This window comes from Mastigoproctus giganteus, chromosome 2 (assembly GCF_048544385.1).
Source record: "Mastigoproctus giganteus isolate SK-2022 chromosome 2, ASM4854438v1, whole genome shotgun sequence".
Classification (NCBI taxonomy): domain Eukaryota; kingdom Metazoa; phylum Arthropoda; class Arachnida; order Uropygi; family Thelyphonidae; genus Mastigoproctus; species Mastigoproctus giganteus.
The window spans coordinates 144,258,433-144,271,194 of record NC_143576.1 but is presented as its reverse complement, the minus strand read 5'-3'; the positions used below and the strand labels follow the sequence as shown (position 1 = coordinate 144,271,194).

At 36.6% G+C, this 12,762-nt stretch overlaps 1 protein-coding gene across 3 annotated transcripts in view; it reads left to right on the top strand.

The window, feature by feature from the left end:
* nst (phosphoglucomutase 3-like protein nst) overlaps window positions 1-429 on the top strand; it is a 305,088-nt gene extending 304,659 nt beyond the window's left edge. For 2 of the 3 annotated variants that reach the window (XM_090368701.1, XM_090368700.1), the window contains exon 17: window positions 222-429. In XM_090368701.1, the coding sequence (XP_090224827.1) occupies window positions 222-311 (90 nt within the window). In that variant the 3' untranslated portion in view covers window positions 312-429. The remainder of the gene's footprint in view (window positions 1-221) is intronic. The other variant, XR_016546677.1, reaches the window with a different exon arrangement.
* Window positions 430-12,762: the final 12,333 nt, after the last annotated feature.

Genomic DNA, 12,762 nt, shown 5'->3' with positions numbered 1-12,762 from the left:
AATTAAAACAACTCTGCAGAAACATAGCAGTGCAAATTAAAAATTTTTTGTTTGTCTAGATTGAGTTACTAAAAAGTGGATTCATTTAATAGTAATATGTATTGTATATTGAACATTTGTATAGTTTGTCACTGTATTTCTTGAAACTTTGAATAAGTTAATGAACTGAATGGCAGTAAAAACAAACTCCTTCATATTATAACTGGTAATTATCATTTCAGAAAGCAGCAGATTCCTTAGCACATGAGGTTAGTTTAAAAATTTTTGAATTAGCTGGTGGCGTAGGTCCGAAGCCTGAACATCCAAAATAAGATTTTTTTTAATTATGATGTTGCAGTAATTTAATATATGGTACACTGCTTTCAATGTCTTAAACAGTGTGCAGTTAAAAATTTGTGCAGCAGTAGTGGATTAATGCCATGTACTCACTTGAACATTCCTTATTTTAGATCTTTCTAATTGTTTTTAATTCAAATATTGTTAAGTTTTAACTGTAATATATTAACTTTTTGTTATGAAAATCTTGTAAATAAAATGTTTAATTCTTTTCACCATGCTTTTTGTCTTATTCATCACTTTTTATCCAAGATTTGGACATAAAACTTGATAAAACTGTCAATTTTCTTTTTACTGGATGTTACCATATATTAAATTTTTTTTTTTTTTTTTTTTTTCAGAAAACTAAAAAATGTAAGTGGATCTCAGGAACTTAGCATTAGTAAAACCGAATAATGTAAACCTTTTCTATGTCAGCTAACTTTTTCTATATCAGCTAAAAATAAATAAAATAAAAATTCAAATAAAACAGACTATTCATACTATTCTCATTCCCACAAAGTAATCCTTCAAGTGCTTTAAACTTAGTCGGACTCACTGTCTAAGTTTGCCACATTGGGAGGTAATGTATTCTATTGTTTGACAACCTGCTGCCCATAGGTAAGCTTCATGAGATTTGAGATTTTATATATGTGTCCCCTGGTTTTTGTCTCATCCATTTGGAAAGAACAAACTTTCCTTGAATGATGAATGCATTTCTAGCACCTGTTTATGTTGCATGGAAAATTTAACACCTAAATTTTTTTTTGTTGTTGTTTTTTTTGTTTTGAGGCACTTTTGGCTCCTCTCCCCTAGCTTATATGTGACTCTGGGGCTTCTGCAAACTTAACTGAGATCCACCTAAATTTTTTCAGTATTTATCTGTAGTGGCAACACCAACTGTTCGAATTATAAATGCTATTTACAATTAAAAAAATTCTCTTGCTCAGGACAACCCTGAAAAATATTTTCCTGCATACCATGACATTTACAAGGAATTTACAACACCAAATCTTAACACCTTAATTTTTAATTAAAAGAAAAAATAAAATAGAAAAATTCTACATCATTTCATAAATTTTTTCCATGAATATTTCATATATACAGTAAAATCCCATCATAACAACCTTCTCAGGGTGGGATGTACACAAATAGTTTTTTTTTTACTGAAATTTTATTCTAATGATTATCACTGAAAATAATTTCAAAAAAATTATTTTATTTTATAAACAAATTCTGCACTTTTCTGATATATAAGGTAGTAAGTTCTTATTTATTTTAATTCAATGTTAACCTAATAATAAATTAATGAAATGACAAAATACATATACTACAAAAGTAAAAATATTTTTTTAGTGTTTTGAAAGCATATTTTATTTTTAAGAAATATAGAATATTCAGAAACACAGTACATACACCGTATTGTTAATTTTCACATATTAATACACCAGTTTTGTTTAACTTTTTTTTCTCAATAAAAAGAAACTTCAACCAAAGTGCAATCAAAAATATGGATGCTGTAGGAATAAAAGTAAAAACATAATTTTGCAGAAGGGTGGAAACATAATAGTAAAGGGTGTGATAGCATATTTACAATATGAGCCATACAGTTCTGTTTATAATTTTTGAATCAAATTTCTCTTTCTTTGTAAGCCATTACATTTTAGACATAGTTGTTGTTGTTTGTTTTTTGGAGCATTAGCAACTAAGGCCATATTGCTCCGGGGATATACAGTGGTCATTCCCTGACCTTCCGTATTTGGTGGTCACGAGCTTGAACCCCAGTCTAATAGAGAAGCATGTGCTACGGAGGCGCCTTTAAAATATTTTCATCATAATGAAATTTTAAGAAAAATTTCATTGTAATAAGAATTTACTATGTAACTATAATTAAAAAAAACAAAAATATCATGGTATGTGTTCAGTCATGCCTCAGACTGCAACTGCTGCAGCAGTTCCCGTGTGAGTCATGTCCTTATTGCTTATTCACGTGCTGTTTTTTTTTTTTTTTTGTATGTTACTCTTGCAGGTAATCATAGTACAATTTATGAATCATTTTTGTATGTTAGATGCAGTATTCATCCATTTAGATGTTCGGAATATTCAAATAAACCATTGGCAAGCAGTGATCAAAGTGTATTATTGTAAGATACATTTTTTAATGGAAGCACTTTAGCTCCTCTCCCATGTCATCCATCCATTCACTCCAAAAGTTTGTCTAGTCCTTCCTTGAATTTATTTAAGCTATCAACACAAATTGTATTAGAACCTATAATACTTATTACCATGATTGAGTAGTACTAATTACTATATAAGGTAGCGTAGGTGAATAATGAATAGCTGTTGGCCAATTGAGATGTGTTCAGACTGGTCTGGTTTGGAAGGAACAGATGAAATTACAGATGCTAGTTCACAAGAACAGTGTCCAATATCTGTAGAAAATATGCACAGCAGAAAATTACTGTCTGTGTAAGAGACAAGTCATTAACTGAGCTGTGTCCTGTTTTGGATAGAAACTAGGAGTTTAAGAGAGATTTGGGAGGAACAAGCCCAGATATGGGAACAACATTCCATGGAAGAGCATATTTGAGATGTCAACTGAATCACTTGCTATTTTGAAGAAAATTTACGCAAAGAACAAAAGAGAAACTTTTTTTAATTCACAAAAAGCGATATTTATGATGTGATATGCTTATTGATAAGAAAGGTTAAACTCGGGATAATTTTCAATTAAAAATATGTAATCTTATTTAGAAAACTCATGAACATAGGAGCAAGTAATTCATTTTTGTAAAATAAGATATGGCTGAGTTTTAGAAGGATTAAAGTTAACTGTTTGCTTTGCCCCACTATAGAATAACGTGAAGATCAATTTAGAGAGGTGACTAACTGAGAAGTTAACACTCGGTGAATAGTGACATTTCTCAGATTGGAAGGTGGAATTTAGTGTGCTATCAGCAAAACTAAGGATAGAATTTCCAAGTGTCTGAAGAAGGCCATACGTTGGCCTTCTTCACACTGGTACATGTTGGCACTAATGATATTAAGAGTAGGAGACTGCCAGAATTACTTAAGTACAGGTCAATGTTGAAAAAAAGCCGTGAGTTAGGGTTGAATTTGAAAGTGTCTGCAATTCTGCCCAGACACGATAGGAAGAAATATATGATGAGAGCCTTGTCGATCAATTCGGCCCTGCAGAGATTGTGCAAGGATCAAAAGATAGAATTTTTCTCACCCTGGTCTGTGCTTATTAACAGGAGAGTATTTCTACAGGAATGGGATATATTTAAATAGAAAGGGTGCAAGAATATTTGCTAATGCTATCAAGGCAGTGTTAGGTGGGTTGGAAAACTGCTAGCTATTGCACAATGTGAAAATGAAGGAGAGACAGGATAGGAAGGGAGGAGGGGGTTATGCTATTAGTTAAGATATCCAATACTATGATATCCATCATAGTATCCAATTTGATTGGATACTATGATGCAGTCACAAAAGAACTGGATGCAGGGAATAACTTTGATATTATATATTTCGATCTTAGAAAGGCTTTTGATACTGTTGCACATGGAAGACTGCTGCACAAATTGGAGCAATGTGGCATTGGAGGCGAATTGCTGCTATGGATAAAGGGGTGGTTGAGGAGGAGAAGACAGAGTGGTAATCAGTGAACACTGCTCATCGTGGACTAATGTTATTATTGAAGTGTATAAAGCCTTGAATGGTTTGAGCATGCTCAATGCTGATGAGATTCTTCCTCTTGTTCAGAATAATCGCCTGAGAGGGCATAAATTCAAATTTAGGAAAGATGGTTGTAGAATAGATGTGCAGAAGTTTGCCTTTAGCCAGTGGGTGGTTGATTGCTGGAACAAATTTCCATCTGTCGTAGAAGTTGATAGCTTAAATAGATTCAAGGCAGAACTTGATAAACATTTGGAGCAAGTGGATGTGTGAAATGAGGGAGGTTTTTTTTTTTTTTTTTTTTGGCTGATATATAAGCTTGCTTTCTTGCATCATGTGCCCTTGCTAATGCTAAAAAAAAAATAGGCTGTTAGGGTAACTAAGAGTAGAAACAGGTGCATGTATACTTGCATGTACACATATGCTAGGAGTATAAATAAATTTTATGAGCTTGGACTGCTAGTCAAGACATCAAAGGCAGAATTATTGGGATATCAGAGACGTGGTGTTACACAGACGCAAGCAGTGCAGAATTGGAATTTGGGGAGTACAATGTGTACAGAAAGGATACACAGAACAGGAAGGGAAGAGTGGTTATGCTGTTAGTTAAGAAACAAAATCTAAGGAAGTGCATCCAATTGATGTTGGTGCACAATGGAATGTTGAGTCTGTTTGGTGTGACATAAGCACTGGGAAAGAAAAAAATGAGAGTAGGTGTGTGTTATAGGTCTGATGAGTATAATGAGCAATTATGCAGAGAAATAGAGTGGGTCAGTAAATCAGAGTGCTTATAATGGGGAATTTTAATTTCCCAGAGATTGACTAGGATTTGTGGTTTGGTCACTCACTCAGACATTAGCAAGGCTTTGTGGATTTATTGGATGATTGTTTTCTAAAGCAGCATGTTCGGGAGGCAATTACAGGGCTCTCGATCTGGTTATCAGTAGTGATTCTTCATGCATTAAGAATCTGCAGATAGAGGAACCACTAAGTGGCAGTGAACGCAGTGTGCTGAAGTGGGATTTACTCAAAGAGGTAACTATCATCAAGGGTAAAGGAAGGGTTTTTGCTTTCGTAAAGGTGACTACAAAGATCTGAGACAGTATTTAAATTCTATATGGTGGGACCAACTGATGATGCTACCAACAGCAAATTCAAAATGGAAACCATTCAAAGAATTAATCTTGGAAGCTACTAGTCTTTTTATACCAACTAAGAAATATTGTTCAAGATTTATGCCTAAATGGATGTCAGATAAACTAAAGAGACATGGCAGAGAAGAAAAATGTATGAGATACGTATAAATTAACAGGTGACACGGAAGCCTATGATAGATATAAACTGATATGTAACCAAGTCACAAAGGAGGTTAGGCAGGCAAAGGCAGATTACGAGAAATCTTTGGCAAAAGATGCAAACAAAAACAGCAAAGAGTTCTTTACTTATGTAGACTCTAAAAGGAAGGGGATGAATCAGATTCGTCCACTTGATCTGGTTCAACTGTTGATGATCCTGCTCAGGTTGCTAACAAACTAAATGAATATTTTGCATCTTCCTTTTGCTCAGAATAAATGGCTAAGAGGGCATAAATTCAAATTGAGGAAAGACAGTTGTAGGATAGATGTTCAGAAGGTCGCCTTTAGCCAGTGGGTGGTTGATTTTTGGAACACTTACATCTGTCATTGGATAGCTTAAATAGATTCAAGGCAGAGCTAGACAAACATTTGGAGTGACTGGATGGGTTAAATGAAAAGGGTGTGTGTGTGTGTTTTTTTTTTTGGTTGATGCTATATTAGCTTGGTTTCTTGCATCATGTGCCCTTGCTAAAGCTAGAGGGAAAGTTTTTGCTTTCGTAAAGGTGACAATGGTGGTCTGAGACAGTTTTTAACTTCCATATTGTGGGACCAACTGATTGTTACCAACTGCAAATTCAAAATGAGAAGCATTCAAAGAATTAACCTTGGAAGCTACTAAGCTTTTCATACCAACTAAGAAATATTGTTCAAGGTTTAGGCCTAAATGGATGTCACATGAACTAAAGAGACATGTGGGAGAGAAAAAAAATGCATGATATACGTATAAAGTAACAGGTGACACGTAAGTGTATCATAGATATAAGCTGGTCTGTAACTAAGTCACAAAGGAAGTTAGGCATGCAACGGCAGATTACTAGAAATCTGCTGCTGACTTTGACAAAGAATGCAAAGAGTTCTTTACTTATGTAAACTCTGGAATGAAGGGAATGAATCAGATTGGTCTACTTGATATTGGTGGTTCAACTGTTGATGATCCTGCTCAGTTAGCTAAAGAATTAAATGGGTATTTTGCATCCACACACACACACACACACACACACACGAGTTATTCAGTGAGGGGAAGGCTAGAAGTGTATTAAACTCTGGCAATGAGCTTGATGATTTTGTAATAACAGCAATGTCTAGGAGAAATTGATGAAGGTTAACGTAAGAAAGGCACCTGGAGTGGATGGGATCTATCCAGTAATATTAAAAGAGCCAGCAAATGAAGTACACAGACCCTTAGCCATAATTATCAGAGCTTCCATGGACTCAGTGGAGGTATCCATGGACCAGAGATGTGCAAATGAGACACCAATTCACAAAATAGGGTCAAAGGGCGACACAAGTAATTACAGACCTGTTAGTTTAACTTCTCTTGCAGGGAAATTAATGGAGGCACTGGTTAAAGAAGCACTGCAGGATCATCTAGACAAGACTTCAGTTATAGCTCAGACACAGCATGGGTTTGTTAAGGGAAGTCTTGTCTGACCAAATTGATTGGATACTATGATGTGGTCACAAAAGAACTGTATACAAAGAATAATTTTGATATCATATACACTGAGTAATCAATGAATTATGACTACACCTTTCAAAACTGAATGTGCCATGTTGACTATGTGAGGTACAAGAGTGCCGAGATAGTCGACCTACGTAGCACAGATAAGGTGTCAGTGGTTCTGTAGGTAATAAATTTCTGAGTGTGATTGGTAAAAATAAGGATTTATCGGACTTTGATAAAATGACAGATTGTGGGCACTTGACGAGTTGGTGCCTTGATTTCCCAAATGGCTGAAGTGGTGGGGTGAGAGCCACCATGGTTAAAGTTTACCAGGACTGGAATCAAAATGGTAATGGTGAATGACCCGACAGAAAACTGCAAAAGTCAGTGAAAGGTTGATGTTAGAGGTGAGCGCCAGGTCCGACGACTCATTCAGGGGTACAGGTGCAGCACTGTTGAAGAGTGGACTACCCAATGCAACATCGGCAGCCTGGAACACTATCTGTTATGACCATGCTTCGCACGTATGGGCTACATCAGAAGACGACCCCTACGGCATCATCTAACCAAGGTTCATCGACATAAAAGACTCGCCTGTTGCGAATAGCGTGCAAGTTGGATGTGAGAAGACTGGAAGAAGGTGTGCTGGTCGGATGAGTCACGTTATTTACTCTAAACCTTGGATAGTCATGTACGGATTTGGCGTCAACAACATGAGGCTCTTGATCCATCATGTCTGTTATCAAAAGTGTAGGCCAGCAGAGGTGGTTGTATGGTGTGAGGCATGTTTCACTGGTAGGAACTTGGATCCCTGGTCCATGTGGAACAACGTATCAGTCATCAACGCCATTGTCAACTGCTTGCTGACTGTGTACACTCCAATATGTTACACTTTCTCCCGAATGGCGATGGTGTCTTCCAAGATGACAATGTGCTGAGCCGTTGGGCACTTGTTGTGCTGGAATGGTTTGAGGAACACGGTTCTAACTTCCAGCACGTCGATTGGCCTTCAAACTCCTCAATATCAATCCCATAGAGCACTTGTGGGACACTATGGAAAGGTATATCAGGCATCTGGATACATCAATCACCTCCATACCTGCATTGCTGACTGTATTACACACAGATTGGTTGACCATACCTCCCGAACGCTTCCGATTCAATTCTATGTCGCATAGCTGCTGTGCGGGCAAAAGGAGGACCTACGAAGTATTAGGTAGATGGTCATAATGAACTGATCACTCAGTCCATTTGGAACTTAGAAATGCTTTTGATAATGTTTCACATGGACCACTGCTGCACAAATTGGAGCAATGTGGCATTGGAGGCAAATTGCTGCTATGGACAAAGGGGTGGTTGAGTAGGGAAAAGAGAGTGGTGATCAATGGACACTGCTCTTCGTGGAGTAATGTGATTAGTGGAGTTCCCCAGGGTTCAGTGTTGGGTTCCTTATTGTTTTCTGTATTTATTAATGATATTGGTGATGGTATATCAGGCTTAATGTCTAAGTTTGCAAACTATAGATGGTTGGCAGGGTTGCTAATAACACTGATGATAGTACACTACTGCAACAGGGTCTAGAAAAGTTGAGCAGATGGGCTGAGGGGTGGCACCTGAAGTTTAACATTGCTGACAAATGTAAAGTACTGCCTATGGGAAGCAGTAACCCTAGAGTAACGTAACAACTGTGTGGTACTACACTGTTGGATGTAGAGAACGAAAAGGACCTGGCGCTAATTGTCCATTCAGATGTGACGTTTTCTGATCCGTGCAGACGTTCTGCAAGAGTAGCTCATGGTGACTTGTCAATGATATACAGGAATTTATCTAGCAGCGATAAGGAGGTGATTATCCCCTTGTATAAGGAAATGGTCAGGCCACACCTTGAATACTGTATACTGGCCTCGAGGCCTGATTTCAAGAAGGACGTATAACTGTTGGAACGAGTGCAGGTAAGAGCAACAAGATTCGTGAATTGAACAAAGGGTTGCTCTTACGAAGAAAGCTCAAGTTTCGAAAATTACAATGTCTGGAAACTATCCACCTTCGAGGTGATCCGATTGAGGAACAATCCCTGTCCTTTGACTGAGGAACAAGCAATAAGTTCTTGAATGGTTTGAGCATGCTCAATGCTAATGGGACTGTTCCTCTTCCTCAGAATAATCGCCTGAGAGGGCACAAATTGAAACAGAGTTGTACGATAGACGGGCGGAAATTTTGCACACTAATGGTGCAAAATCTCATATCCATATTTGTGCAGTCGCTGTTTTTCCTTCCTTTAGATTCAATTTTTCACTACTCCCGTAATGTACCGTACCCACGTCTTAGCTATATGCAATTTAACTAGCCTTTCCTTATGGTTATCCTTAATTCATATAGTCTCTAAGCTCATTATCGTTTATTGGATATGAAGTTCCCTCTTCCCATCCAGTGCTCAAATACTTCAAAAGTTGTCTCTAATGCTGTGAAGAACAGGATAAAGCAATAACGCTCTGCTGGATACCAGGACACGCTGGTATTCGGAGATATGAAAGAGCAAATCAAGCTGCTAAATGAAATGGCCGCAATCTCCTTCTCTATTTCCCTACATGGGTTTTAAGAGGATAAACAAAAAATCGTGCAATCTGGAATGAGCACACATATAAATAGAACAGAATTATAACAAACTTCCTGTAACTTAAAGCTGAATGTCAGATTAAACGGAAAGATGGATTGTTAGTCCAGCCACAACAGACGAGAGGAAATTGGGCACACTTTCCATACCCATGTCCATTTGTTTATAGGTGGAAGTGTTTCTCATGTTTCATGTAAAACCCAGCTCATTGTGGGTCAAATCTTAATTGACTGTCCCTGTGAGGTCTTGCATAATACAGACCCTTACAAATCAACAGGACACTCCAACACAACATCTCGGGAAAGCAGGAATTCTTGCAAAACTGTTTATCTTCCTCAGGCAGATCAATCTTAATCACTGCATCTAATTAACATCAATAAGCAGCTGATCATCCTTTAGGCAAGTAAATCGAAAGACAAATTTAGGCCTTAGCTGCCCTTGTGTCACTATTTTGCCATAAGTACAACTCATTAATTTTAACTAACATTGAAAATGACGGCCATTCAAAAGGAACACCCTGTATTATTATTAATAATGGCAAATGATGCAAGAAAGTAAGCTTACAAAGCATCAGCCAAAAAAAAAAAAAAAAAGCTAATAAAATAATTTATTGTTGAGGAAGTATGTCTAAACTTTGGCCGGTGAAGGGAACCCCTGGGGCTCATGTCTGGTGAGTATGGGCTTAGCACACCCAAGATCCTGAGCTGGATATCATGAGATTCTTCTCTTTGTTGGTGATTCCTCTCTCAGGGTGACTTGGGAATTTTTTTTTTTTTTTTTTTTTTTTTGGCTGGTGCAGCATAAGCCTCAGGCTTTCTTGCACCTTACGGCTAATAATAATAATAATAATAATAATAAATCAAACCAAGGTTCTCCGAAATTCACTCTGTCCGTTGTTACCTGGGCTGTTAGCGCCAGATTTCGGTGCTATTTTTATGCAGTTTAGTTCCTTATATGCAGAGGGAGCTAGTATTTTTCATAAACTGATAAGCAATCGTGGCGGGAGTTACAAGTGTTATGCTTGTGGTAGTAGGGAGGGAAAAATATGATTTTAATTATATTTGCCTGAACGTAAAGATGGGTTATGTTATTTAAATATTGTATTGACTGATTTTCGTTATTATTATGTGTTGTTTTGGCGGTTTTTAAACTCATTTGCTTTCCCACACAACTGTAATTTGTTTTTTTTTTTAATAGTAAGTGAAAAAAGTTTTTTGTGTTAACATTTTATAAGTGAATTTATTGATAATTCTACTCTACTACCCTTCATATAAAGACGGAAGATTTAGACTTCCCTACAAACGACATTTTTTTATTTATTCGACTATCGTTATGTATTTCTACTTTGCAAACTCAGACCTTATGGGACTGTTCTGGAGTATAATGGAAAAATTAATTTTTGGTTTTGATAGAAGTTTCCAAACTCCTTTATTATTTCCCGTACAATATCATGGATGTATTTCGGCATATCTATTGCAAGAGCAAATGAAGTGCTACTATAAGTTAGTCTAGTCTGTGCAGGAATCGTAAGGAGGAAGTTGTTCTTCCCCGGACCCCCATAGTCATTTGACACATTCGTATTTGCTGAGGGCTGATGATCCTCCTATGTATGAGTCTTGTTACACAATTTTATCAATCAGACACATTTTAATTGACTGTCCAGATTTTAGCAATACCCGTTTTACCGCTTTTAATCATCTGACTGAGCCCTATACACTCAGTCAGATTTTATCCGACAATGACAACGTGTCTGCTGTTTTTAGCTATTTAAAATCAATAAACGTTTTTACGTGTATTTAAAATTTACATGTTATTATTATTTGTTTATTGATTTATCTTTTATTCATTTGTTATTATATATCTTGACAGGGTGACCTAACTAATTAGGTCACTGAAAGCTTAAATTTTTATATATTATCTGGTCTTGGCGCATTATAGCCTTAATAGATGGCGCATTATAGCCGAAATAGATGTGCCAATAAAAAAATCCAAACCAAACCAAACCAAACTTTAAGTTAGTATTTCGAGGGGTATTCAGTAATTTATCTAACTTGGATACAAGTATGATTTGTATATATAACTTTGGTTTATTATGCTCTAATAAATGTCTGCATCTTATTGGACAGATCCAGCTTAATACCATGAAGTATGAAAGAACAGAAGAGATTTGAAGTAGACACCTTAAAGGAAACCTGTGTCATGAAATTGGAGCATTGTGCCATCATCAGATTTTTAGCATAAGAAAGGAATGGACCAAAATTTATTCATCAATGTGTGAAAGCTGTATATGGTGGTGCTGCACATGAATACCTGATAACATTTTAGTGTGAGTAATTTTAAATGGGTTTGAGAACTAACAAAATGGCCAATGGAAGTGACAACTCCACAAATGCCAGAAAACTGAAGACCTGGTTATGCAGGAAAGGCATATTAAAGTGTCTGTGATTGCCAGAGAAGTAGTATTTTTGAGGAGTTGGTACTGACATCTTCCATCAGCATTTCAGAAGGCCATGTCAGTTCTTACTGGGTACCATTAATACTTACACCTCTTCAGAAACAATGCAGGTAATAACTACATGTCATGTGTGCTACTGTTCTCAGGTATTTAAGAAGATGATGATAGAATATTGGCACAAAGTGTCTTGATTCTTCATGACTATGCTCCTGTATATAAGTCCCATAAAGCAATTGCTGCTCTGAGATACAGCAGATTCCAGCAGTTAAGCACCTGCCCTATCATGATTATTTAGAGGAAATAATCATGATCCTCAATGATTATTTCCTCTAAAGAAACACCTTTGTGGGCTTCAGTTTTCAAGTGTTATAAACACAAGGAAGCTGTAAATGGCAATTTATTATATATTATTATTTGTACTGACAAATGATACTGACATTATTTGAACTGACAAAAAAAAAAAAAGAAAGGAACCCACTATGTGCCTCATCTATCCCCCCCAATCCCCCCTCTAATAATGTTTAATTCTTTATTTTTCTTCAAACTACCTACTTCCACACCACCAGATGGTAGTTTCTTCCAACAATCAGTTACTCTGGCAGAAATCAAATTTTCACACATCCCTCCTACAACCATCCTCTGTTTTTAATTTAAGTTTGTCCTCTTGTGTGTGTTTTCTGAGAGAGTCAGACTACCAGCATCATTAAATTTATCTCACTCTATTTAAAGCCTTAGACACTTCAATTAAGTTTCCTTGCAAGTGCCTAGCTTCCAACTGCAGCAATTTGCAGGATCAAAGTCTTCTGTTATAAGAACATATTTTTATGTTTTTGACTAAGCTGGTTGTTCTTTTCTGCACCCGTTCCAAGAAATATTAAATGAAGCTTCCAGGCTCATAATC